The sequence below is a fragment of the Apus apus genome, chromosome 4 (genome assembly GCF_020740795.1).
Source record: "Apus apus isolate bApuApu2 chromosome 4, bApuApu2.pri.cur, whole genome shotgun sequence".
Taxonomy (NCBI): domain Eukaryota; kingdom Metazoa; phylum Chordata; class Aves; order Apodiformes; family Apodidae; genus Apus; species Apus apus.
In genome coordinates, this window is record NC_067285.1 from 108,858,042 (window position 1) to 108,885,266 (window position 27,225).

General features: G+C 46.3%; 1 protein-coding gene across 4 annotated transcripts in view; it reads right to left on the reverse strand.

Annotated features, from left to right (window-relative positions):
* Nucleotides 1–12,315, reverse strand: part of FGFRL1 (fibroblast growth factor receptor like 1) — a 174,683-nt gene extending 162,368 nt beyond the window's left edge. Inside the window, exons 1-2 of one of the 4 annotated variants that reach the window (XM_051617525.1) lie at nt 11,859–12,315; nt 10,552–10,662 (exon numbers count right to left, since the gene is read on the reverse strand). In XM_051617525.1, coding sequence (XP_051473485.1) covers nt 10,552–10,612 — 61 coding nt within the window. In that variant the 5' untranslated portion in view covers nt 10,613–10,662; nt 11,859–12,315. Of the gene's footprint in view, nt 1–10,551; nt 10,663–10,806; nt 10,882–11,051; nt 11,134–11,372; nt 11,460–11,858 lie in introns of those variants that run through there. The other 3 variants (XM_051617526.1, XM_051617528.1, XM_051617527.1) reach the window with 3 other exon arrangements.
* Nucleotides 12,316–27,225: the final 14,910 nt, after the last annotated feature.

Genomic DNA, 27,225 nt, shown 5'->3' on the forward strand with positions numbered 1-27,225 from the left:
CAGAAGCTGAGTAGGACAAGGACAGGATGGTGGTGAGGTCGACTGCAGTCATCTTCAGCTGTCACACCTGATAAGAATTTATTGCCAGGATCAGAGCGGCTGCGGTCAGGCAGAGGAAGGAGGGGTCCTATTTGTGCCACTAATGGTTGATCCAACTTAGCAGGACAGAAATCAAGTGCTTGACCTTTCCCAACATCATGTGAAGCAAATGTTCCATATGACATGGCTCCAGCATTATCTACCAGGCACAGGTGCATGACTGCAATTAGAAATGACCAGCATTTCATACATAACAGCACCTTTCAACCCAACTCAGCCCATCCAAAAACACTTGGAGTCTCAGTTACCATGTCCTTCCCACCCTACCTCCCCAGCACCTTGCCAGCTCAGAAGCACCAAATAATTCCCCATGAAGTCTCAGAGCCACTACTTGGAAACTATACTGGAAGCCACAATCTCTCTCTGCAAGCTGGTAGATCTTAAACTTGGTTTATCCCAAGACCATTTCTCACCCCCACCCCTAAATCAACTTCCGCAGAGAACAATGCTGCTGGTTTGTGTCTACAACAGATTTATTCCCCTCTTCCAGCAGCTCACACTGCCTGTACCTTAAGGGGCAGGAGCTGCTCGAAGGGAATGGTTCCTTCTGGTTTCTGGGAATAAAAGGCTGCCCTCCATAATCAGGGTATTGTTCTCCCTAAATGGACCCAGACTCTGCAAACACGCTCCTCTGCGCAGCGCTGGGAGGGCGGCCGCGAGCGTGTGTACACACACATACATGCCGGGAATGTGTCTTGTTCTAAAAAACAGTAAATTATGTTAATTCATTTCCTCTGCCTAAACAGTGGTAATAAACTATGGGAAAGGAGGAGGAAAAAGTAAACAAGAGTTAATTACAAAAAGGTGAGGGGGAGAGGTAACTAAATAACTCCACCAAATGTCTCCTTTGGGAAACGACATTCATTCTCCAGCTTGGATGGGCTCCACGCAGCTTTCCCTCTGTCCTGCTGGAAGCATAAATGAGACCATAACAATTTAATTTATTGGGTTTTTAAATAAGGATTCAGGCTATTTTCACAATTTCAATCTGGGGAGCTGGGCAACAAGCCCCCACCAGTGCTCTGATCCATGGCAAGTGCATCCCCAGGGGCTTTGCTCCACACGAGCCCTCCGGTGACTGAAGCCAATACGAACAATCAGAACCTATTTGTAACGTTCTAACAGGAAAATAATTTCACTAAGGAAACTACCACGCTTTGACTCAAAACCCTGATTAGCACAGTTTGAAAACAGGGCAGCATACTGTTCTGGGAATTAACTTGCTTGACCCCTAGTCTATAATGGCACTCAAATAATCTGTGAGTCAGACAAAGTTGAAAAACTCTTGGAAGACCACACTGAAAGAATTTACTGGATTTATTGGATTTTCTAAGATAAAAGAAAAATAAGCCTCCAACTCCACTTAGCTAGTCTGTGGTCTTCAGAAAGACAAGCTTTTTCTTCTGACACCATCTAGAAGAGGAACAGAGGAACACTGCCTATGCTGAGCAGTATTTTTGGGTCTCCATTTTATTTTATTTTTTCACTGGAAACTGTCAATAAATACTAATAAGTAATATAAAAATATAGGTCTATTGCTGTGAATACTTTTGAGTAGCACCTTACCGTTTTCTTCTTTGGGATTAGAGATAAAACACAGGGAAAAGGGACACATTTCCATCCCTGTCAATCTACAATCCTCCTCCCACCAGAAGTACTCACAAGAAGACAACCCCTGAATCGAACTTCAGATGAAATATCCCGAAGCTACTTTATCCACTGCGAAGATGTACTACTCTGGTATGTCCAATTAACTTCCAGTGTCAGGATTAAACCTGCACTATCACAAAATGTTACTTGAAATGCTCCAAATCCTCTGGTCTATCAGTTTGAGCAAGCAGGGTATCAGGAAAAGCGTTCTGCCTTAGGGATACAGGTAAGACCTTGCTCTGGTCTAGATAAACCACAGCCCCATCCCTACCCTATGGTTTCTCCAGCCGCTGAGTAAACTGCTCTTGACTAGCCTCTGCCACTTCTTTGTGTCTCTTTGTATCCCAGAAACAATAGATGTATGCTGAGAGCAGTGGTAAACATTTTCAGGTAACAAATCTGGCAAACAGAAATCAGCTGTCCAAAGCCAGTTCCCCAGCATGTGCAAGTATCTCCCTAATAGGTTTACGATTCCTTGTCAATCAAACCTGTCAAGGAAAAGCAAACACCTGTCCCAGCTATAATTAAGTTGAAAGCTCCATTCTCATTAGCCTTTAACAAAATCAACCCCAGCAATGCTGAATTTGATTGGTTGTGAATACCAGGAGGAGGAAAGATACTCATCAGCTCTGATCTGTTAATCTAGTTTTATATTAACTGTTGCATATCACGACAAACCCTCCCATGACTTTGTGACACCCTGTACAGAACTGAAGCACAACCTGCTCTTACAGCACTCCCAATTTCTGCTTGCTGGTAGGATTATAAATATAAGTCCTACTCACAGCTACTCAGGCACACCTCACTGAACCTAAACGGACTGACACCTTTGTAATGGAGAGCAATACCTGACCCTGAATATTTAAACACAAAATAATTTATCACACCACAGGGTCTGATCTCCATATGCTAGTGGAGCTGGCAATTCTCCTCCCAGTTACCCACTTTAAACTGCCCAAAACACATCAAACACTTCCTAATACTACTTGTCTGGATAAAGAGATGCTGTGATTTCAACCAAAATATTATTATAATTTGCAAAAGAATATAAAAAATTTTGATCCACCCAGAAGGTGAGCAAGATGGCTCATAGCATCCTCTCTCAGAAGGGTATCCACTCTGAAGGAGTTTTAGTTTTGGTCAAATCCAAACAAGCATTCTTCCTACCACAGAGAGCCTGCACTATCCCCAGAGATATATCCCACAATGTCCAGAGGTTTACCCTGTTATTCATTAACTCTTCCATCCTTGACATGCAGTTCATACACCTGTAACTTGTCTGACACTTGTCATTGCTTAACCAGTGTTAACAGATCTGTTTAGGCGAGAACAACTGCTGAGAAAAACTGCTTTTTCCGTTACCCAAACTCACACAAATCTATCACTCAAGAAGGAAAAGAAGGAAAATAAACCAGTTCATGGTGCTACAGCATCTGCAGCAGCCTGACTCCTATAGTTTGGCTTCTTCAGCTTTGGCGGGGCTGCTGGGGCTGAGTAACTGTCCCTTCTCCCTCCTTTGGGATTGATGTGGCTTCACATCATCCACTTCTGTCTAGAAAAATGAAGATTTAAATCCATACAAGGCAGCAGTAAGAGACTGGCTACTGTAATGAAAGCCCCCCTTTTACAATAGAATGCTTCTACTCTGAGTCAAGCATTGGTGAAAAGCCAATCAAGCATCACACTTTCACCTAATGATGTGGGGACACCTGGGAGGACACAGGTGAAAAGGCAAATACAGCACAGATTTGGGAAAGCCACATCCCAACACCCTCTTGAGAGCCTACAAGCTGCCCACTCAAAATCCTCCCCAAGGCTTGGCTGCACCAGGCTTCAAGAGCAGCAGTACATGAATCCAGCCTCCATATTATCTTGGAGCTTGGCTACTACTTACATTTCCCACCATGTCCTCCTCCAGCTCTTTACCTGTCCTTGTTCTGGGCAGAACTAGCCAACCCACAATCGCCATGAAGAGTTTGCACAATGCCAATACCAAACTCTTACAGTTACCAGTTGACTGGGCATGTGTGAGCAAGGAAAATAAGATTTTTTTGGGAACAAAAAAAAAAAAAAGCCTATTGCACAAATTAAGTCCACATTTCTGCATTTGTGTGCTGATCCTGTGTTTTTATCTAACATGCACAAATACTGACAGCTCCTCAAATACCCACAAAGTCAACACCACCCAAGTGGCATCCAGGGTATGACACCTCTTGCATCACTCACTTCTCAATCACTTGACAGGATTGTGTAAATATTTCATTAAATAAAGTTGACCAGACATAAGGACAAATTGCTTTGGATTCCATCAAACTAGAATCCACTCATAGAGGCTGAGAATAGAGGTGCAGCAATCCTGAGAAACATTAACCTGCTCTGAGGAGTCTCTGTTCCCAATTTACATTTTTCTTCCCTTAGTGAAGCTCAAAATTAAGTTTGAACACTTAATGTAAGAAGTAGCCTGGAGTTATTGGCTGAAATTCTTCCTGAAAATTTGAGGGGTTGGGATGAAATAAAAATGTTAGGTTATTCACAGCTCTGCTGGATACTGTGTTTCTACTGCAATACAATGGGGAGACTGTGTACTCAGGGCAACCAACCAAGCTCCGTGCAGCCCGTGTTTATTTGACTCTGAAGAGGAAAAAAATATTAAAAAAAAAAAATCAAAAGATGTGAATGGATTCATCAGCAAACAGCATATATTAACTTGTTAAATAGCACTCAGGCCAGTCCTGAGCCCCTTCACACCTAGCAACACAGCCCATGGAATGGCCCCCTTCATGTGGGGGTAAACCCCTCTGCAGAAACGCAGCGTTAAAGCCATGAATTTCCAAGATGCTTTCTGCCCTGGCAGTGCACACTCCAGCCCCCAGCCAGAGCTCACAATGGGCAGAAGAACACATCTCTAGAATAAAAGGTGTCTCTAGAATTTAAAAAAAAAAATAATAATCCAAACCCATGTGGTTGAGCAGACGAATGGCAGGATCCAAAATACCACCCGTAGCCCACATCTCTTCTGCTGTCAAAGAGGAGAGATTCATACAGGGGTTGAGATCACAGATAATCTGTGTAAGTCATCCTTCAGGGATGGAGCCAAAGCCCATGGGACTGAGTAGGAGTCACGGCACCAGCACTCACAGGCTCTGAATCAGGTCCTGACCTGTTAAAACTGGCAGGGGCTGCATCTGTGTATCTTCTATGACAGCAGAGCAGCAGGATTAAATTATTCAGGTTTACTTTTGGAATTATTTTTCTTCTATCATACGAATGAGCACCAGACTCCATAAGGCTTGCAGCAGACAGCGGTCTTTGCAGCTTCTACATTCACACTGGCTCTGCTCTTTAAAAAAAAAAATCCCTCATATGACTAAATGTGTTCCACCTTGGTACAAAAGATTAGGACAGGTCAACACAACTAAATACATACAGAGGCATTACTAGTAAATGAAGGTTCATGTCAAGGCTGATTACAGAGAAAAAGAAAAGGAACAGAAATCCATATTAAATGTTCAAAATCAAAAGACCAAATCCATTTCAGCTAGAGCACCACACCAGAAAACACAGGAAAAGGTCAGATGAGACACAAACTCCCTGAAACAAGACAAAATGAGCAGGTAAGTGAAAGAAAGGGGAGAAAAGAGCATTTGCACTGACACCTGTAATGCTGGCATACATTTGCACAGACCTTTTACAAGTCACTGCATACAAAAGTAGGAGCTTCCCATCTCAGGAAAATCAGAAAGCTGCACTGGTCCTACTGCCACTGAATATATAGAGCTATAACTAAAGGTTGTTTGCTTAAAATTCAAACTAGGCACAAGAGGACCTCTGCATTATTTTCCCCTTGCAGCAGAAATTTTTCTCTCTTCTAATAATTAATCTAAAACTGCACAGTGAGACAGTGACCATCTCTGCTGCAGTCACAGTATTATCAAATAGCTCATTGGAAAAGATCAGCTCTATCAGCCAGTTTGTACCAGGTGACAAACTTCATCTTCAGTTAATAAATTAGTACCGATGGTCCCAAACCTTGAAAAGCAGGTTCCTACTTTCACTTTTTCGTTTTTGAACAACATTATTTTCCTGGAAGAATCATTTTCCTGTAATTTATCAAGCACCACCCCATAGCACATGAAAGTTTCTTCTGTGGCTAAGAGTCAGACTTGGGAGTCTAACCTTTGCTGTGTTCAAGTTCATCACAGAAAAGACGTATTTCATTTTGCTGCTTGCGTCTTTTAATGAAGGTCAGAGAAACATAGAGACTTGGAAAACAAAGTTATAAAAACTTTAAGGAAAAGCTAAATGTATTTGAGCAATTTGCTGAGTTTTGTAATATTTCCAATTAAAAAAAAAAACAAACATGAAATCAACCCTAATTTTCCAGTATGACGCACACTGTATTTTATGTTTAAACTCTGCCGCAATTTAAAGCGGCCAACGGCCTCAGAGGAAGGGAGGAAGAGGGGTTTAAAAAAAATAACCAGGATTTGCTTAGCTCATCATGTTGATTCTAGGTAAAAGTCATGCTGACAGATTATTCATGAGCAACTTCCCCGAGACCACGATCCAAAAAATGCCCCAAACTTAACCAGACAGTGTGCAGTGACATACGTAAAGCCTGAATCAGGCTGTTAAATCTGAACATGCTTCTCCTTTACAAGTGTGAAATTACCTGATTGTAATTTCTGGTAACAATCACTCAACAAGAATAAAGGAGTAAAACAGAAGCCAAGAACCATCTCTCTTATATTATTAATTTCCACATTTACTACCCTTCCAAGCCCCAAAGTTACAGAATGGTAAATGTGTTCACCAGAATGAAGACCTCTTCCAAAAAAATATAATAATAATTAATAAATAATAATAATAATAATAAAACCATCTAGGGTCCTACTTCCTTTTCTCTGATATTCAGAGAAACAAAAATGTCATGTGACATTATTTCCACACAAAACTGTTGAATGTTCAGGTGGCCCCGAAGAAGGCATCAACCAGGTTTGCAAGCCAAGTGTTGCACAGAGAAGTGCCAGAGCAGAAAGCAATTAAGGGCCCGTTCTTCCCCTCCCTACGCAAGGCATGGAAAATGAAATCAACATCCAAACTAATTAGTTTCCAGCAGAATATCAGTTTACTTGCTAATAGGAGGGTTGTTACTGCTCTTACCAAAAACTTCTAAACATGCCATACGAAATCTTGATTAAGCCACGGGACCAAGCCAAGCACATCCCAATGTTACCATATACGGTCACCAAGGCGAATACGATGGCAACTTGACAGATTTGGAACAAATATTGAGTTGTGTGTCACCGAGATAACATAGGCAGGAAAATATCAGATTGTACTACCTGTATCCAACCGGAGGTGTGGAGTAGTAGGAGCTACACTGCTGTAGGACAGTCAGTAAAAGTTAGTGACCCAAGATGGCATTCATCCCCACGGAGGAGGGCCAGGACATTCAGGACTTCTATGCCCAGTATAGGGCTGCTCAAAGAGAACAGGAATAGAGTGACACAAGGGACAAGGCACCAGATCTGTGCTATTACCCCAGGTTCAGGGCTGACACTACCCAGTGCAGCTGGCAACTAGGCTGAAGCTGCTGCCCTACACCTTGGCTGTCAGCTGGAAGGCATAGTCCCTTGTAAAAAAAAAATAATAATAATAATTAAAAAAAAAACAACCACAGCACACAGGTTTTGATCTCAAAGAATAGATGTTGCACATACAGAAGTTCTTGTCTTCACCCACAAGGGAAATAAGGGGCTTGGATATTTACCAAAACGCTCCCGAGGAAGATTTTTTTTGGTACAGGCTCCCTCCTGGTGATTTTTAGCCTGGAATAAGATCAGTTACTGGGGGAGTTATTCCATTTTAAGCTCTTTGGAAGGGTTTTTCCAGTGCATTTGCAGGTGTAGACAAGCCCTTAGCCAAAGTCTTTAAATTCTGGCCCTGAAAGGATTGGTTCAAACTTAGCCAGAGCTACCTCATCCTTCATTCCTCCAGACAGAGGAAGTTCTGCACCTGAACCTCTAAAATCAGACTTTTTCTCTGCTTTGCACTGATACTTTGAATGCATTGCCTCTTTCTTAAAAGTTTATCTTGGTTTCCTAAGATATCCCCTTTTTTGCAGCCCTTTGTACATCAGCAAGGTGACACACTGGGTCACGAGAAGAGACACACAGCTCCAAACCTGGAAAAACGTCCCCATTTGTTGGGAGGGGTAAAAAAGTTGCCACATTAGCCCAATCATTCATCCCTGCAGTGTCCTTTGCCTGAAAAGGCATCACCTAAATAACGATGTAAAAATAATACAACATAATATTTAATGCAAGATTGCAGCTGAGCACTCAACTGTCAGGAAATATCAAAGCCGGAGCGCGTGGGCAACTTAACTCTGCCCCCTTGTGCAAATGCACCACGGCACAGCCCTTCTCCCAACACAGGCACTCAATTAGCTGGCTCCAAATTAGCATCCTAATTCCAGCATAAGCTACTTTTGCCTTAATGTGTATAGAAGATAAGGACCTGCACTTTCACAGAGAGCCTCCTCAGCCACCTTCCTCACTTGATCGCAAGCCAGTGAGCACCTATTCAACTTCTGACACCTCAGATTAGGAGGCACTGGCACACGCTGGGCCACACACATCTAATTTGCAATCAGGATACAGATATTAAACACTGTTTGGCCAAAACAAAGAGCCCTTCTTCCTCCAGAGTAAAGCCTTGCAACTTCAGGCTGAGATGTGGCCAAAGAACTGTCTATAAAACCCGAGCGACTGAAACAGGTAACATTTATACATCTCCAGCAGCCAAATCCACCTCACAACACGTTTGGAAAAAATCTGCAGGCATGTTAACAACTGGGCACATTTTTCTGAGAACCTGAAATTAATCCAATGTAAACATCTAATAATTGGGGATATTCCACAGCACAAAAGAAGGCTGTGACGTGCTGGAGAGTGTCTCACCTCTGCTCACTTACAAATCTGATCTTTCATCTACCTCCTCTGCTATCAGGAATACTCTCAGCTTCAAGAGGTGCAAAGCAGGATGTAAATGTTTAAGGGGTTGTCAAATGATTTATTTAATTTTTTGTTAAACCAATGACATCTTTTTCTTCTTCACTTTCCTTCTCTTGATATCATCACACGACTGAATGACATTTTTCATGAGTTTGGCCCTGGTTTTTAAACTCTACATCATTTTAAATAATCAGGACCATCTCTCCATCCACTTGCAGGATGGATTTTTCCAGCTCTGAAGAGTTATAATAATGCAATCACCCATAAGATCCTGTCAAAGTTACATTAAAGACACTCTTCCATAGGAAAAACAATGATGTCCTGAAATTACCCCTTGTTAATTTTCTGTTGCTTCTTCACATGACAAGAGCCCACAGCATTTTCCAGGGGCAATAAAAGAGTATAAGCAGGACAAGTGCAAACCAAATTTAAACAGGGTCAGCCAGTAAAGCAGCCGACACTCAGTCACAACAGAGACAAAAATCTTTTTGTCTTCTCCTGCCCACTTCAGATCTTTTCCGGAACTCCACCAACTTCTCAGGTCCATTGCAATAATATACATTCATGAGGTCATCTTAATGCATACACTGCTGCCCACTGCCTACAACTTAAACTGAGTCTCCATTGTAAACCTTGCCTGGAATTCAGACTTGCAGGACTTACAGCCTATATACTGTTTTCTTTTTCATTCAGCTTCCAGCTGAATCATTTTATAGTGCTTTTGCCTCCATAAAATATTTGCTTGGGAGCCAAAGCCAAGAAGGAAAAAAAAGCAATGCACTCACCAAACCCTGGGTTTTTAGAGTAACGCTCCCCCTCTCCTTTACCACCCTCAGCCCCAAGGTTTATTTTTGGCAAGTTACGGCCCAAGCAAAGGGCAAGTTTAAACCTTTTAATTTACCACTCCATGGCACGGGGTGATTTAAAGGTCTTTCGACAATTCATGCAACTCTGATACTGTTGGGAATTGCAGCTGGAGCAATCTGCATCCTAAAGCCATACCCCTATTCTCCTGGAACAATGCATCCCCTCCTTTGTGAGCAGAGCTCAGAGCATGGTTCCTCATTCAGGCTTTCCAGGGACAGCACCCACCAAGGTAAAACACAGGCAAGAGCAGAGGAAAAACCACTGCTCCTTCCACTCTGATCCCAAAGCTTTGCTTTAAGCACCTTCCCATAAACAAACTTACTTTTTTTCCCACCCCCTCATCACTCCCAGGTCAACATATTTCAGTTTGCCTCTGGTGGGGTAACCTGTTTATTGAAATCTGATCAACTACTGGAGCCCCAGTGTTAAAAATATGCTCTTGCTGTTGAACTGTCATTTGTCTGTCACCGAGGAAGTTAATGGATGTGTTTGTTTAGTTTGCTAGTGGGAATATACAGGGCAGAGGCTGGAGGGATTACAGGAGGGGAGAGGTATTTCTGATCCACAGAGGAATGCAGTTGCTTTTCTTTAAAATTGTCTGTGTGTGTTTTTACACACGCACGAGAAAACCTCCTAGAAGTTCACCTGCACCCAAGCGACCTCAGCAAACCCAGAGCGACCACTCTCCATCCACACTGCCGACCCCGAAGCAGGCAGGTAAGGAGACGCTGGAAGTGGACACAAACCTTGCACCCCTGAGCCCAAAAGCAACGTGCAGGGGACGAGTCCACCCCGCCAGCAGCTCCCTCACAGGGTCCCTCTGAGGGCACCGGGGGTGTTTGAGGAGCTCCAGCCCAGCAGGGCAGGGGGAGGGTGGGAGGTGCGGAGCGCCTGCAGCGAGCGCTGGCTCCCTTACCTCTCGCCGAGTCCGAAAATGCAATTATCCCTGCGAGAAGGAGCGCGAGCTGCAAGTCCATTTTGAAAACCAGATCCCTCCGTGCCGTACGGGGCTACTGGCCTCTCAGACCTGGAGGCAGGGAAAAGGAGAGCCAAAGAATTACGGGGGGGGGAGGAAAAACAAACCAACAACAAACAACCCACAACTTTGCAGAGTTTTAAAACCTATCGCGAAGACCTAAGAGCAGAAACAGCAAATGAAAGAGCAACGTACTTGCAATTCATTCCTTGGCCCTCAGCAAGAAAAACTTTGCCCTCCTCTCTGCTTTAGCCTGATATAAATCAAGAACCCACTGAGGCCAGTAAGCTCCTCTAAGTTTACAGTTAATGCGTAATTCTTCGGTATCCTGTACAGAACCAGTCTGGAAGGCAAACAAAACACTAGCAAGTGGCCATAAAACAAGATTTCGGGTTAACAATTTGCGGAGGAACTTGGAGAAGGGGGAGGAGGAATGTTACCTCTCCCATCAGCAGCCCAGCAAACTTTGTGTTGCTGCTTCAGTGCCCCTCAAACAGGCTCGGCTCAGGGTACGCGCCTTCCTCCGCTCCACAACTTCTCTGAGCAGCACTGATTTTTCCTTTCCCCCGCCCCCTTCCAAGTCCCACTTGTTCCCGTGTGCTCCAGAGGTGCGTCCCAAAGCAAAGCCGCACATAATTATCCAGATTCTTAAAGATGCCTTCCCTGCGACACACAAACCCGGGGTAGATCAGGTTTACATTAATTACACCCTGTTCTGCTCCTAAAACTCTCACTCTCTAAACACTGTCTGAATTCCTCACCCTTGTAAACGCCGCGGTTTAAACACTCCGTGCCCCCAGGACACACAACAACCCGTGTACAGCATCCAGCAAAGCAAATAAGGACGATTTTGCCATTAGGTTCCCAATTTGCAGCGGGGAGCCGCTACAGGGGGAGGGTTCCGGAGGTGGGGGGCGGCCAGCGGGGACTCCCCCGGGGCAGGACCCGGGGCCCGGCGCGGATCAACCCCGCGGCGGCCGGTAACGGGATATTCGCAGCCGGGAATCGGGGTCGGAGAAGGGAGGCGGGGAGCAGGGAAGGGGCGGGAGGCGGGAGGGGGGGGGAAACTGACACACAACACCCGCCGCGATGCCACCTGGTGCTACCCCCCGTTTCGGGGCTACCCCGGCGGCTCCCAGCTGTGCCTTAGTATCTCCGCGCCCCAGCGCTGACCCAGGCGAGGGTCTCCCGGCCCGGGGCGGGGGGGGGGGATAGTTGGGGGAGGTGGTGTGTGGGGGGACACTTACCTTGGCTGCTGCCGGGGCTCTAGCACCGTGCGCTGCCGCCCATCCCCGCCGCTCGCCGCCTCATGCCCTCCACGGCGCCCGGCGGGGGCTCCGCCGCCGGCCTCTACCTCATCCCCCCCCCCACCGAGGGGGCGGGTGGGGGTTTCCCGCTGCTTTTTGGGGTGCTCTCCCCAAGTAGCGGCTCTCCCCCTTCACCACCGGCTTATTTACCAACCCCTCCCTTCCTCCTTCTCCCCAGAAGCGATTTTTCCACCAGGGAGCTAAAGGCCAGGAGCTAAGAGAAAGAGGGGGGGTGGGGGGGGAAACCTTGTAAATTATTTTCCCTGCTTTCCGGGTCGGGCTGAGCGTGTGTGTGCGGGGAGGGACAGCGGGGACCTGACAGATCCGCCGGGGCTCGGCAGCCGCGGGATGCCCGGTGATGCCGTCCCGCGGCTCGCCCAGCCGGAATCCCGTTTAAGGAGCGAGGGGAGGAGGGGAAAGGGGCTGGGGAAGGGGAGGGGAGGGGTAGGGGAAGGGGGCGGGAAGGGGGGGGGGGGGGGGGCGAGGGGGGGGTTGGAGAAGAGCCGGGGCGAGAGAAACAAGCGATAAAGCAACTTTCCCTGCAGGGCTTTGTGGCTGTGGAGGCAGAGCCGCCCAGGAGGGCGGTGCGGTGCCGCCCCGCTCCAAACTTCGCACCAATCCCCGGGAGCCTCCGCCCCCCCCGCCGGCCCGCTCCTCGCCGCCGCTCCCCTTAACCCTTTGCGGGGACGGCGGAGGCGGGGAACCGGGTGCGCCCGGGAGCGGTCGAGCTTCTCCCCCAGCAACCCCTCTGCCCCTCCAGAGCTCTCTAGAGCTGCCCCGACACCTCTTCGTGTGCCCCCCCCCCCCCCCCCGGGGCTGCGGTGTCTGCCCTATGTCCCGGGGCATCCCCCCCCTCAAGCAACCTCCGGAGCTCACGTAGCCCCTCTAAGCCCCGCGGAGGTGGAGACCTCCAGCCTTCCCCGTGTACCCCTCAGCCCGTCCCTGCCAAACCAGTTCTCTCCCCAAGGCAAGGGGGGAGCCCCGTCTGCAGAAGCCCACCAGGGAGGCAGCGAAAGGGAGATGGGGGGTCCCTACAGCCGGGGGGTGCAGGGAAGACCCCGCGGGGACGGATTCGGTTGGGCAAGAGCCCACCCTGGCTATGCCGTTTTGATCTCTCGGCTCGGGCACAAACCGTGCCAAGAAGAGACTGAGCTAAACTTAAACCAACTGGAAAATAAACTGTGGAGAAGCCTGCTCTTTAGATTAACTGTTACAATTATTTATTATTTACTTTCTAACAGGGCTCAGCTGATACATCCCCTCCAACAGCAAATTATTCTCTGCACCGGGTAAAAACCAACCTGGCAGAATTCACCAAATAGACTAAACAAATGACAAGAAAAAAAACAACTGTCTCAATAGCTGAACTTTTCTATCTGGAGAGAAACATTGTTACTGTTGGTGTTATTGTTTGTTATAGCTCTTATGTGATATGCTTCAGCATGAAGGCCTTCTTGGAAATGAAGCTGTCTCAATACTTATTCAATGTGACAGGCACAAGGAGAAGCGCTAAATCCAAGCCAAAAAGTAGTTTTACTGTCTATCTTACCTATTTTGTTAGGATTGTGAAATCACACCCTCTATTATAATTGTTGTTGTTGTTGTTAAATGTTTTTACTCCGTGGTTCCTGAAAGCACTAAATTTTAATATACAAAATCAACGTGAGAAACATCCAAGACTAAACATATAAACCCCCCTGAACCAGAAATAAACAAAGCAGCTGACAATACTGTTTTTATATTTTACATATTTATATCATCATTTTTATTATTAAAGTTCATTCATCTGAGAAATCCCAGATGGACTGCTCCTCCTATCAGGCAATAACTTCAGCTTCATTGACTTCAAAGACAGTGTTGACTGAGGCAAACCTTCAGGACTTGACCTACATGATCGTATTAATGCCATGGATTCTGATTAAATCACTCCAACTTGCACCCGAATGAGAGCTGAACCACGTGTTACGTTTCATGGGAGGATGTGTAAAACACCTCTTTGTAACAATTCCTGACCATGTCACCACATAGGGGTCAAGGTCTTTATCCCAAGAACATCACTATCTAATATCCAGCCCCAAAACTATTGACATGACCTTCTGTTCCCATGCAGACTGAAGTCTGAAGCAGCCTCAGTCCTGGCTCAGCTGTGGAATACGTGCCATCACGGGCAAGTTTCCCACCAGGTTAGAAGGACCCAACCTAAGAGCTCCTGCGTTGAGGTTTAGATCCCAGCTGCACCAAGGCTTTATCGTCACAGCCTGCCCAGAGACTCTGCCTGGGCCTGAATCAGTTCCAGCCTGGAAGAAGGGACCTTCCTCCAACCCAGGCTGTGCCCCAGCCCAGAACCAAGCAGCCAGCTCAGGTTGGACACAGCAGATAAAAATCCTCTCAGGGATTTACTCCTTCAACCTTAATTTTCTTGTTGAAAAATGCCACACGCGCCTTTGTGGGCTCCAACATCTCCCAGGCTGTGGGTATTCCTCCTTTTCCATAAAACATAAACCCATAAACCAGCAAAATGCCTCCTGTGGACCTCTACCTGTGGGGAGTTCTGGTAGATGAAGGATTACAGAGGTGGTACACAAGGTTTTCAAAAGCATCCAGGTGCCTAAACACCTTCAGATCCCCCTTAAGCCTCTGTCATTTGGCGTCGAGAAGCTTTTTAAGAATCTGACTCCATGCGATGTTGCAAAGGGATTACACAGGGCAGGGAATGGAGCCCACAGCTTCCATACCCCAGGCTAAAATAACCAGAAAACAACCCCTACTGACTCCAAAATGTCTGCACAATTTCATTATTTTTCTTTGCAGGGACTTGGGAATGCCTGAAAGACAGTCTGAAAATGTGCTGTAGACTTCATCCATCTCATTCCTAATACAGCAGTGGAGGAATAAATGTAAAACATTGATACAACAAAAACAATTAATATTCCTGAAACAGATCCTAGTTTATCAGAAATAAAATCTCATGCTGTTTTCCCAACACTTCTACCTAAATAAGGAAACTTGCAGAGCTGTGTTTCTTTCTGGGCTGGCTGTAAATTGCAGGATGATTGAGTAGTCTGAAAGTCAACAGCCCTAGTTTGTTCCTGCACCCCACAGTCCTGAGACAAGGCTGTGGGAAAACAGCTTTCTGGAGCTGACAAACAAAACTGAATGCTAAGCAACAAAGTACATGTCTCTGCATGGTCCGAGAAGCAGACTAACAGTCCGTTTGTATCCCAGTTGTCCCCAACGCCCTGTTTCCAGACCGTGGGTTTCCAGATTTTGCGTAGCTGTGATGGTCTAGTGAGCGTGCATCCCCAGGACGACTTCCCTCGTGTCTCTGAAACCACAGCTTGGCCTTCTTCCAGCTTTATTACCTCTTTTCTCCCATGAGCTTCTCACCTCCATCATCACAGAACTCTACTTGCCCGCCCCCCCCCCCCCATTTTCTCCCTTCCATCTGGATCATTTTGCCTTTTCTTCCCCCCCCCCAGTTCTTTGGGAGACACACCGCCTCCGGGCTGTAATGCCTCACCTGCCCCAATGACTTTCCCAAACTGCAGGTGATGGCCACGAGGCTGAATTTCCAAGGGTGCCTTGCAGGAGCACGAGGCCCCGTGGCACAGATCCACAGGGAGATGCCGCAGGGGCAGGGGCAGCACGGGCCCGTGCAGCCGGGCGCAGCTGACAGAGCACGTGAAGGTGATGGAAGGGCACGGCCAGGATTAGGCGCATTCCCTCCACCCGCCGCCCTGTTTGTGCAGCCCTCCTCGGGTTACCCGGGGGGAGCAGCCACCCAGGGTCAGCTCCAGCATCCGTCTAGGATGCCTGGCTGAGGGGATGGCTCTGGACACCCAGGAAGGTAAGTCACGGGATTAACGGGGCAGATTTCCCTGCGTGGGTCAGCTCTGAGGAAGCACTCGGCATGAGACAAGACAGCACAGAAAACGCCACAGCCAAGGAGCACGACATGCATTTTTCCAGTTGCACACCCCTGTGTCAATCTGCTTCAGTCTAGAGTTGAGGCTGGAACTGCTTTTTTCAGAGACAGCAGCATTTTGTGAGAGCTGAATCACCATCTCCCCTGCCTGTGATAACTGAGACCAAGCTATAAGCTGGGTAATCTTCAGAGAAGAGGTAGAGGCAGATGGGAAGATGGACCAGGGTGACACAATCCTGAAATCTGTATTTTTCTCTTCAAGAAAACAACACTTCTTCTCCCTACATATACATTTACTCCTTTAAACTATGTTTTGTTCTAAGCAGTGTCACAAAGAAACAAAAAGCAGTCCATCACATGCACAAGGTTAACTTTTGCACATAAAATATGAACACCATGTCAGGCAGAGAAGAAAAAGGGGTAAAATGGGGTAAAATGTTCTGTCAACGAAACCTTGGGTCCTGTGAACGATGCTGGGAGGTCCAGCTACTCCATGGTCCTTGCACTGGGGTCTTCGAGGCTTTTTGCAGGCACAAATGAGACCTTGTGGTCTCTGTCTTGGTCTGAAGTGCTACCAGGAGAGGGTTTCCAGCCTTTCCCCTGAGGACCAGTCACACACACTGCCCAGTCTCACTGTGCCTGGAGAATGTGCTTGGATTTCTCATTGATGCTAAATTTGCACATGATGGCATCTGCAGGAAATGCTTTCCACCATCCCCAGTTGGCCGGGAGACCCTATCTCTCTTGGCCAGGTTAGGCACGCTGTGTCAGCGCTCCCTGGCACTAGGGAAACGTGACAGCCCTGAGCAGGGAGCGGGCAGAGCCCAGGGAACTCCAGCCAGCCCAGCCCGGGAGGACACATCTCATTGACAGCACGAGTCCCTCATGCTGCCAAATGGAGTTCAAGGTCTCAGTGGTTAGGACACACTGCTCAGCAGCTTAGTTGAGGTCTCTAACATGGATTATAGCAGAGGACAGCTCCACTCTCCAGGCTGAGCTGAACTTTCCTCTTGAAGACCAAGCCCACGTTGGCAAAGCGAGGCAAAGCTGGAGCTCCCCTAGGCAGCCTGGGGAAGTATAGGACAATATTGCCTGGGTGACAGCTTCAGACAACTTTCCCTGCTCCAGAAGTGTGTATAAGAAGGTCTGGCTATAATAAAACACTACAATCCATGAAAATTCTCCTTCCTTTCATTAAAGTTGTGCACAGGAGGTGTTTTAGATTAAGCAACACAGACGGAAGAACACAGAGAAGGTTTTGGACACACAAACCTCAGACCTCATCTCCTTTTTCTCTGATTTCTCTCAGTAGATCTAACAAAAGGTATGACCTCTCCTGACAAAATTTGCTTCCTTCCACCCAGTGACTATACCATCATGATGGCTAGAGCAGGAATAAACCACATCTGACACTCAGCACACCATTTCCACGCTCCCAGAAGGTGCTCAGATATCCAGATGAAGAATATGGTATAAAAAGCTTATGGCAGACCAGGTTGCCACTTGTTTGAAAGAGCTGTACTCCTTCTGCTTTCCTTAATTGTACTTCATTTTTCTTCCTCGCATCTCTTTGCATCACCTCAAGCAATTTGCTTATTCTCTGTACTTTTTTTCACTCTTAAATGTTTGCAGGCAGTTCATTCACTCAGCGTTTACTCAAACTTCAAGTAGTTAAATTTTCCAAATGTTCTCCATAAACACATCCTTCCTCAGGCCCCTTTTCCTTTATATCACTCAACACTGGTTTCTTGGAGTCAATCTGACACTGATGTATGAAGGATTTGATTTTGCTTTCCTTTTACATCTGGCTAGTACAAGAGTAATCCCACTGGAGCCATTGGAGCCACTGTTAGTGAGAAAAAAAAACTAATCAAGCCAACAGATTCATCTATGCAGCAACCAATCAGTCCAGGTAGTCTGAGCTGAAGACTGGATATTCATCCCCAAATCTAAATACCTCATTTGGGGAGGTGAAAAGAGTTTTGAAGGCCCAAATCTCCTCTCATTGCTCCCTCATGTTATCCTCCTGTGCAGGGAAGTTTGTCTGTTCACATGGATGCTGGGTTAACAAATAGATGTAACAAACATGAAAGGAGACATGAGAAAAATAACAAAACAAAGAAAAAAAATAAATCTCAAGATCAAAAGACAGAGTGAAAAGCAGAAATGTCAAGTATTAATTGCTGCACGGACGTGAAGAATGTTAAGGGAAACTGTTGGGGGATTTATGTTAAAAAAAAAACAAAAACAAAAAAAAAAAACAACCAAAAAAAACTTCCCAAACTATTTCCTTTCAAATCTCTCAGCATTTTCCATAAATTCCATGTGCATGTGTGGTGCTCTCTGATAACATACAAATCTGCATGCATAAACTGTTTTGAAATGTTTGTACAGTTTAATCCAAAAATCTGACTATATGTTTGTGGTTTAATTGTCAGCAATAGGATATTAAGCAATAGCCACATGCATCATGTCAGGGGCACTGGCTAAGTTTAGGTGCTACTTGCACAACCTCCCCCTTTCTGGCTGGGTCTCCAAATTATCCAATGGAAGAACCTGTCATCAAGCAGGGTGCAAGCAAGAGCACAGCCCCTGCTTTCAGTGATGGGTGGTGGTCCAGACAAACCCACTGAAACCAATAAAGCCACTTCAGATTCATACAGGTATAACCAGGAGCAGAAATTTGCTGATTTCCAGATCAGGCATTAAATTTTTTACAACTCTTTGCAAAAAAAAATCAAGATTTTTAAGGGGGGGTAGGGGGGGTGGGGGGGGGTAGGGGGGAATGATACTTTGCTTCAATCAGTGTTATTTGAAATGTCTTTCATTTATTAACATTCCTGCTGAAGCCAAACGTTAGTTTCACTTTATTGGGAATATAATGCAGCTGCATTTTCTGGATGGGAACACCACCAAAAATATGTTAACTGTATAGTCGACAGCTATGCCTTGTTTATTCTTATGCATAAAACCCTACGGAAACAATCCTTGTAGAGAATCTCTTTTCTTTCTTTCTGTGTGCAAATAAAAGTAGTAGGGGAGGCTGGAATGGGATACTCACCAAAAAATGGGGTGGAAGGACTTTGCTGCCCTCTCCCCAAGGAGCAGCGGGGTGGGATCAGCCATTGGGATTTGTGTCCCGAGTGTGGAACAAGGAGTTGCAGACAGGAGAGGACTTGACATTACACTGTGCATCTGCAGAGGAGCTCTGGGTGCTGGGGAGTTCCCTTGTTCCAGCCCACCTGGACTGGCAGGATCTTCATTTTGTCCAGGGTTTTCTGAGAAACTTCCCTCAGGTGCACCCCCAGGTGCAGATCCAGCCAGGTTGGGCTGCTCTGCTACAGCAACAGAGAAGACACATCAGTCCCCTCAGTGCTTTCCCTCTAGGACATTCTTCGTGGAGATAGATTTTTCCTGAAGCAAATGCCACAGGCAGGGTGCTGGCTTGTACGTGGCCCTCTGCCTGTGCAGCTGCCTCACCACGATGGCTCAACCTTGGTGTTACTTGTGCTGGGGCATGAGCTGCCCCAGGAGAACAGCTGGCTCCAGAGAGGGGATCCCATGGGGACATGGCATAGGGGCTGCAATGAGGGAGGTAGCTCTGAAGAGGCCTCCCCTACATGCAGGGGGGACCTCTCAGACCTTCAGCTGCTCAAGTGTTCATCAAACTCTACTTGTCCAGGTCCTGTGTACATGGCTTCATCCAGGGCAAAGCTGAGGGGGACAACACTCACAACAGGAGGACTAATCTTGATGGACCTGAGGAATGCTGCCCATGTGTCTGCTGCCCACGTGTCCGCAGCCCAAAGAAGATAGCTACAAAATCCACTGGGATGCGATAAGCCAAACACAACATGGTGAAGCCTCCATCCCACCCTCTCCAGGCCCAGGCAGGGCTAAATATTAAGCTCACCAGGTCTGCTGGGGCAGGGCACTGCCAGACAAACCCTTTGACTCGGCAGCCTCCCCTCCAGCCATCCCCACGTGAAGGAAAGAGCAGAGAGTACGCTAAGGAGCCCTGGAAATATGCAAGGAGCTGCCAACGTTTGCTGCCAAACACTTTTATCTTTAGACGAAGATAAATCTGTTGCTTACTTAACCCAGCCTTTACGAAACCCACAGCTCTGGGTTTCCAAAATAACAGGAGCAGAGGAGGGCTGGCTGGTGTCCTGGTGAGCAGCAGATATGTACAGGGCAGCTAGAAGGTGACAACATATCTGGCTAGAAAAATGGCTAGAGAGTAAATCATGTATCATATAAATAAATAAGAACTTAGCCTCTATGGGCCAGAGAACTTATCTTCTCATGTTTCTGCAAAGTGCAGGTGTCTGTTTACTTAGGAGAGCAGTTACAATATAATGTTAATAACGAAGAACAAAATAATCAGGTACTCAAGAACAATAACGAAGAACATAAAACTCTTGTGACACAAGGCAGATGTAATGCAATAGTGAAAGAGCAGAAATGTGCCATAAATACATAAAAGGGAGTCCTTGGCTGTCACATGGTTTGTAACCCAAGGCCAGAGGGAAGAAAGATGCTGGTGATACAGGGTGCAGCCCCCACCTCAGCGCTGGCTCCCAGCCCCAGGCTCTGCTTTTATTCATGGTATATAAAACAGTGAGTTCCAGCAGATGAATGTCATCCCAGGGCTTTGGTGTGAGTTTGTGTGCCTACTCTAAGAGGTCTCACATCTGACCGACGAGGCACTACCCATTTACCAGGACTATTGTTAAACCTCAGGCTTCCTGCAAAAACGAGCTAGACTCCACCCTCATTTTCAGGTCATTAGCTGAGATTTTTGCAGGGATAGGTGCTGCAAAACCATTGCAAATTCTGACTGGGAACAGCAACTCACTTTCTACCTATAAAACTCACCAGACCCAGTAAATGCTTTCTTTCTTTCTATTTTTTTAAAATTTTATTTATTTATTTTTAATACTAGAGTTATTATCTGACAAGAATACAGCCTCTTCCTCTGGCACCCGTGACCCAGGCTGAACCTGTTTGGCCTGTGTTATTGTGCTAGTGTAATTCACTGGAAAACAGATTAGATTAAACAGGCAGCTCTGGAGGAGTAAATAAAAGGAACATGCTTTAAAGAGTAAATAGACAAGTCCTGGATAGAATGGAATAACTCCTGGTGGTGGTAAATCAAAGAGAAAACAATGCCCTCACTAAAATCTGCACATGGGTGTTTGTCTCTGCAACAAAACCCAGAGGGAAGCAGAGGATGCTCTGGGGGTGTCCATGAATCAACACTAAAATTACTGGGAAAAAAAAAAAAAAGAAGAAGAAGAAAAAAAATGTATAAATGAAAAAAAAATATGGAAGATCTCTGTAAAACAGCCAGGTTTGTGGTGGGGAAGATCAATTTCTGAGTGATCTGCACACATGCAGACCTTTTCCTAAGAGGAGTGCAGAGAAAGCTGGGTTAGCTCTGGGTAATTCCTCTTAGTCCAGACCAAATCTGTTTAGCAACAGAAATATTATTTCTTTTCTCACTGCCAGCCCTGCAGTTCAACCTGGACTGGTGGGTCAAGTCCTCAGCTTCACCTCTCCTTTCCTTTTATGCTGCTCCAGTGGAGTCAGGAGCATGTTTGAAGACAGTAATGGGATTTTCTTAGTATAGAGGATCCTACAAGAGTAGCCAGCAGCTCCTGTCCCAGCCAGTAGCACGATATCATGGAGCAGGAGAGGGCTGGGAAGATTTGATGCTCTGAAAGCCTGAGCATCCATATTCCCACTTTGGGAATGGTTAGCTGATGGCATAAATCAGTCCAGCTGTAAAATCAATTTATCTGTCTTCCTCCACAGACTGCTTTTTTGACAGCAGAAGGTTGAGCAGCAGATGATACCAAGCTCAGTGCATTCCCCCCTGGTCACTGATGCTCTAGACCCCCAGGAGCCCTGCAAGAGAAGCAGAACACTCCCTTCTCCAGGACCACAGCAAGAAACAAAGATCATGCAAGCCCAAGATCTGTTTCTGGTTTTGTTCATACGTGTATAGTCCAAGGTGGATCGTGGTCTGTCTCCATCCCTCTGCTGGCCTGGTCTGCAGAGGGCAGGGGATAAGACTTTAACATCAACTCTCATCTGAATATATAAGCAGTAAATATCCAAGTGGGGTAAAGCAGATGAGGAGCTGCTTTTTAGAGCTGGCATCCTTTTTTTCATGCAGTGGTGTCAGGAAACGGACATTGTCAATGACTTGGGGACATTTGTTTCCCATCTGCTGCAGAGGAAATTCTCTGCACTTGCAAGGTGAGAGTCCTTCCCATGGGAAAACAGGACAGTTAATCCGGGAACGAAAAAATGAAGTTCCCTTCTTTTCCTCATTTCTACAGTGTCAGAGCTTTAATGAATAGTTCTGACAATACATACCATGGATCAGCTTTATGGATGTTTTACCTCTTTGCTGTGAACGAGGGAATAGGGATCATAATTTCCATTGAAAACAAGCATACAAGTGCAGAAAGACTAAATATATGCAATTTTGTAAGGTCATTTTCCTAGCCAGGCCCCAAATGTCTTCTGCATAAATCATTTGCTAATATAAAAAAAAAAGATAAAAAACTTCTGAACATTTTGGGGTCCTGATGTGACCATTGAGTGAGATACAGAGATTACAGATACAACCACCCCAACTTGAGCATAGCACTTGAAGTGAATAAGTGGAAAAAAGAAATTATACATATTGTAAAGTTATGCAAAAATAATTCTTGAAGGAATACCACATCCTGAGCCTTAGATGAGGAAATCCAGGCCAGACATTGTGGAAAAAATTAATACATTTCAAGGCCAGGCAGAATTATGAGGATGATCAGCATGAATAATCCAAGGTACATAGACTCAGCCTTACTTTCCAACAAAGTGGAGTAAGTGTGACTCTGTTGTAGGATCCAGCACCAAGGTGCAAAACTTGGGTTACAGATGCCACAGTCATCTGCATGAAAGGCTCACCAGGTCTCCACTTCAGAAGAGATTCAAAAAACAAGGAGAGAATTAAAACTGCAGGTCAGCATTTCCAAATCACTGACCATGAGTCCATGTGGGAGAGCCCTGCTGGTTATTGTGCTCTGGCAGGGCATGCAGTGCTCCACATCCCAGTGCACAGGGCAGATGGGCATTAGGGGGAGGCAATGGTCCATCAGAGCATTCTGCTTTCACCAGCTAAGGGCATCAAAAGAAGCATGGCCAGCAGGTCAAGGGAGGTGATTTCCCTCTCTGCTCCGCTCTCCTGAGACCTCATCTGGAGTACTGTGTCCAGTTCTGGAGTACCCAACACAAGAAGGACATGGAGCTGTTGAAGCAAGTCCAGAGAAGGGCCACAAAGATGATCAGAGGACTGGAGCACCTCTCCTATGAAGACAGGTGGAGGCTTGGTGTTGTTCAGCCAGGAGAAGAGAAGGCTCTGGGGAGACCTTTGAGCATCTTACAGTACATGAAGAAGCTACAGGAAAGCTGGGGAGGAACTTTTCACAAGGGCTTGGAGTAATAGGACAAGGGGTAATGGCTTTAAACTGGAGGAAGGTAGATTTAGGTTAGACATTAGGAAGAAATTCTTCACTGTGAGTGTGGTGAGACACTCACAGGTTGCCCAGAGGAGCTGTAGGTGCTCCATCCTTAGAAATGTTCAAGGCCAGGCTGTATGGAGCTTTGAGCAACCTGTTCTAGTGGGAGGTGTCCCTGCCCACGAGGAGGGTTGGAAATAGATGATCTTTAAGGTCCCTTCCAAGCCAAACCATTCTAGGATTCCATGATGCTATGGAGTAATGTCTGCAGCCTCATATGAATATTTTTTGCATAGAGATGGGGTCATCTTTGGGTGCAGCAGGACACCAGTACAGCCAATACCCCCTCCATCAGTTCTTAGGCTTGTGTAAGAGGCTGTTTGGTTGCCATATAAATATGTACTACTCTGTTCATTTGTGCATCTCTAAGAATTTTACTATTATTCATAAATTAAATCTCAGTGGAGCCTCCTGCTTCACTGATCTGTGAGTACCTCCCTTTGATGGAGAAGCAAGGTGCATTGGCAAATGTAGTCCTTTGGTTGAGCTCCCCCAGTCAGCTGCAGCTCTGGAACCAGACTCCAGTCCTTCCTAATAAATCTTAGTGTTCATTATGGAAACCTCCCATTTCAAAAAACAGGGCAACACAAGGTGTAAGAACAATCCTGCCTGCAACACATACATTCTGCAGGAGACACATCTCAGAGCAACATACCTGACGGGCTTTCACTGGAGGCAGGTTTGCCACCAAGGACATACCCAAGCTTCAGCAGAGAGCATGGATAAGGCAGATAGAATCATCGAGTCATTTGGATTGGGAAAGACCTTTAGATCATCTAGTCCAACAGTTTGATGCCAGCCCTTTTTTTCTCACTGCCAGTTCAAATATCAGTCGCGCGCAGGTTCCTGTTTTATAGCAAGTCAAGCCACCACTCCTGTGAGCTGGAAGTGAGAACGCCTGCATGAAGCCCCAGATGCCACCACAGAGTGCAGGCCACGTGGTGTGAAACTGTCTCATAATGATGCAGTCCCTGCAGGTGTAGGGGAGTGGCTGACACCACCACTCTCTATCAAGGGGACTTTGCACAAAGAGCAAACGTGAGCCTGTGGGCTAAGGCTGAAAACATACCGGTCAGGGATGAGCTGCAGCCCCAGAATTTGGCTCAAAGTAAAAATTTTTCCAAAGCTCAGGATCACTCAGACTTGGAGCTCTTGTACAACCTGTTGGAGACAGAAGATCTGTCATCTGCTGCTTTGGTTTCTACTGCCTAACCCAAATGCCTACACTGAGTGCGTGGCACCCCCAACATCTTCCTTTTTTTCCCATTGGCCTCACGTGTTCTCACCAACTTGCTTGATTTAGAATAATGTTTAGGAAATCTTTGCAGACACTTCTCAGATTTGCAAGGAAATTATATGCTCACCCCAGCTGGTCCTGAAGAAGGACTCTTCAGGAGTCTACATGTTTGTCTATGCTATAGGAACTACTCTTTGCTAATCATTGACCTTCTTGACCCCAACATTAAGACCACAGAGAAAGAATGCTGCCAAGTCTCAGTTGTGGGTGAGTAACAGATGGGTGTTTATCCCTTTGCTGCTAAAGCCTTCTAGTGCAGAGACATTCATCTGAGCTCCATCAGAGGCAGCAGGTCACCACCTTGCTCCCTACATCTGATGCCCTGCAAATTGAGTGACATGCTTTCCAGGGCCAGGTCAAAAGTCACTGGCAAGACCTACTGCTTTATCCCACATACAGATAAGTCCCCCGAGGCCCAGGATTTTTAGGGAACATAAGGAAAGACAGGCAAGAGGCTCTACAAAGAGTCTTCCAGACTAGCTGTGTATCAATCCCCACTGGAAGGCCCAGCTCAGCCTCTGTGCAGGCACTTGGTTGTGCTCCCAGTGCATCCATAGCTACCTCCATTTTGTCAGTATCTGATTATCCCCTGTATCTCCCACCCTAGAGAAAGGAAACATGATTACACATAGAAAATGCCCAAATTTCCTTTATTTTCCTATCTATATCTCTCTCTTGGCTAGTAAGAGCTGCACATCCTCTGTTTCACCATGTATAGCAGTAGTGTGTGAATAATAAATTACTATGATATGCTTTCAGGCAGAAAATAAACCCCATATGTGTCCTCAAGTCTCTTTCCTCTAGAAGAATTCACGCAAACATCGGTTCCAGAGACTGTTATAATCCTGTTTACTTGTTAATGCTTGGAGTCAGCATGTAATTACAGTTCCACTGTAAGATACTTAACATGTAATTCAATGACAAAGAGCTGCCACATTATTATAGTCTTCTAAGGCTGGATTTATGCCCTGAAACCTAAATTAGTCCCAACATTTTCTGTTCAGAGGGGGATAATTTAATGCAAACATTATCAAGCACACCAAAGAGTACATTTCACCAAGACAAGCAAGTTTTTCCTTGTTTATTTGTTGGGGTTTTTTTAAGCTTTCTTTGCTGTGGTAGTCTTCTTGGACCTGTATCTTCCTAGATAGACAAAGGGTTGGTGTTTGAGTAGGATACAGAAGTGAAATAAAAAATACCAATGGCAACCAAGGAAGCTTTAGGAACCAATTCTGTCCTTGGAGCCAGACACAGAACCTCTGGGACACATCTCGTATGGTGATACCCAGTGGTGTAGCTTTTTAGCTCAGTGAGTACTGAGCTAAAAGATGATGGAAGTTATAGGAGTCTCTGCCCTGTGCTCACTTATTCACCCCAGTGCAGTTATGTCTCTAGGATCTGTTGTGAAGCTACTGCCTGTCATACCATCATCATCAACAGCATTAATTGGGCCCTGCCTTAAAATAATCCATCCTCAGCACCACAACACTTAACACTCCTACGGGCCTGTTCATACAAGACTTTCTGAGGGATTTACATGTCCTTACTGCTTTAGCAGCACAATGTGCCCAAGACTGTGGCCAGAGGCACAACAGGGGTGGCTGTGCTGGCCACAATAAAGCCACACATTGCTGATGAACACAGCAGAAGCTGCTCAAGGAACAGAGGGAAGACTCCAAGCTCTTGGCTGAATTAATTTTCAGCACGTCCACTCCCATATTTCTTTATGAGCCTCTGTTTCCCAGTTGTAAAAGGAGTTTTGGACTTTCAGTCTTTTCAAGAGCAGGGTGACACTAACCATGGGACCCCTCTAGAGTAAACGAGTTATCTACAGCAGTGGAGACACTTGGGTTTCCTTCACCCCCTTCCAGCAAGGCTGCCCTTCTTGAGCCATTCCCTGAAGCTCCTTGCCAGCCCTTTGGTTATAAACATAAGGCAGACAGTTTTATTACAAGGTGTAGAGGCCACAGCTAGGCTAAGGATCCACAGGAGTCATGCAAATGCGGGCAGAAAGTCCCTAAAGCTCAGAGGAAGGAGAGCAGAGGAATGCAAGCGTGGGGAGCACCTGGGAGCCGGTGCTGCCAGCAAGGCCAGGTGTGCACCGCACAGGCGGGGGGACCGCGACCGTGACCCGGCGATGACAGCTCAGGGTCCCTAATACATGAGTTCCTCGGGTCTCACGTGCATCTGTTGGAGGGTTGAGACTTGACATGGGCCAAGGGGATAATTAAGCAGGTGGGCTGCTGGCCATCCAGCATGCCTGCCAAATCCAGGCCTGCTGGAAGTGGGTGTAACCCTATGGAAATCACGCAGGCATGTGGATGTATATGCAATATCCTCACCCATGTGTGCACGTCCGGGGGAGGGGGAAGAGATGTCTGCACATGCTGGCCTGTACACATCTGCAGAAAGACAGGAAGACCCCAGGAAGAGAGATGTGTGATCTACAATGCAGAAACCATCACCTGAGAGACTTCATAACCCATCACCTGAGAGCCACCATAGGCCCCT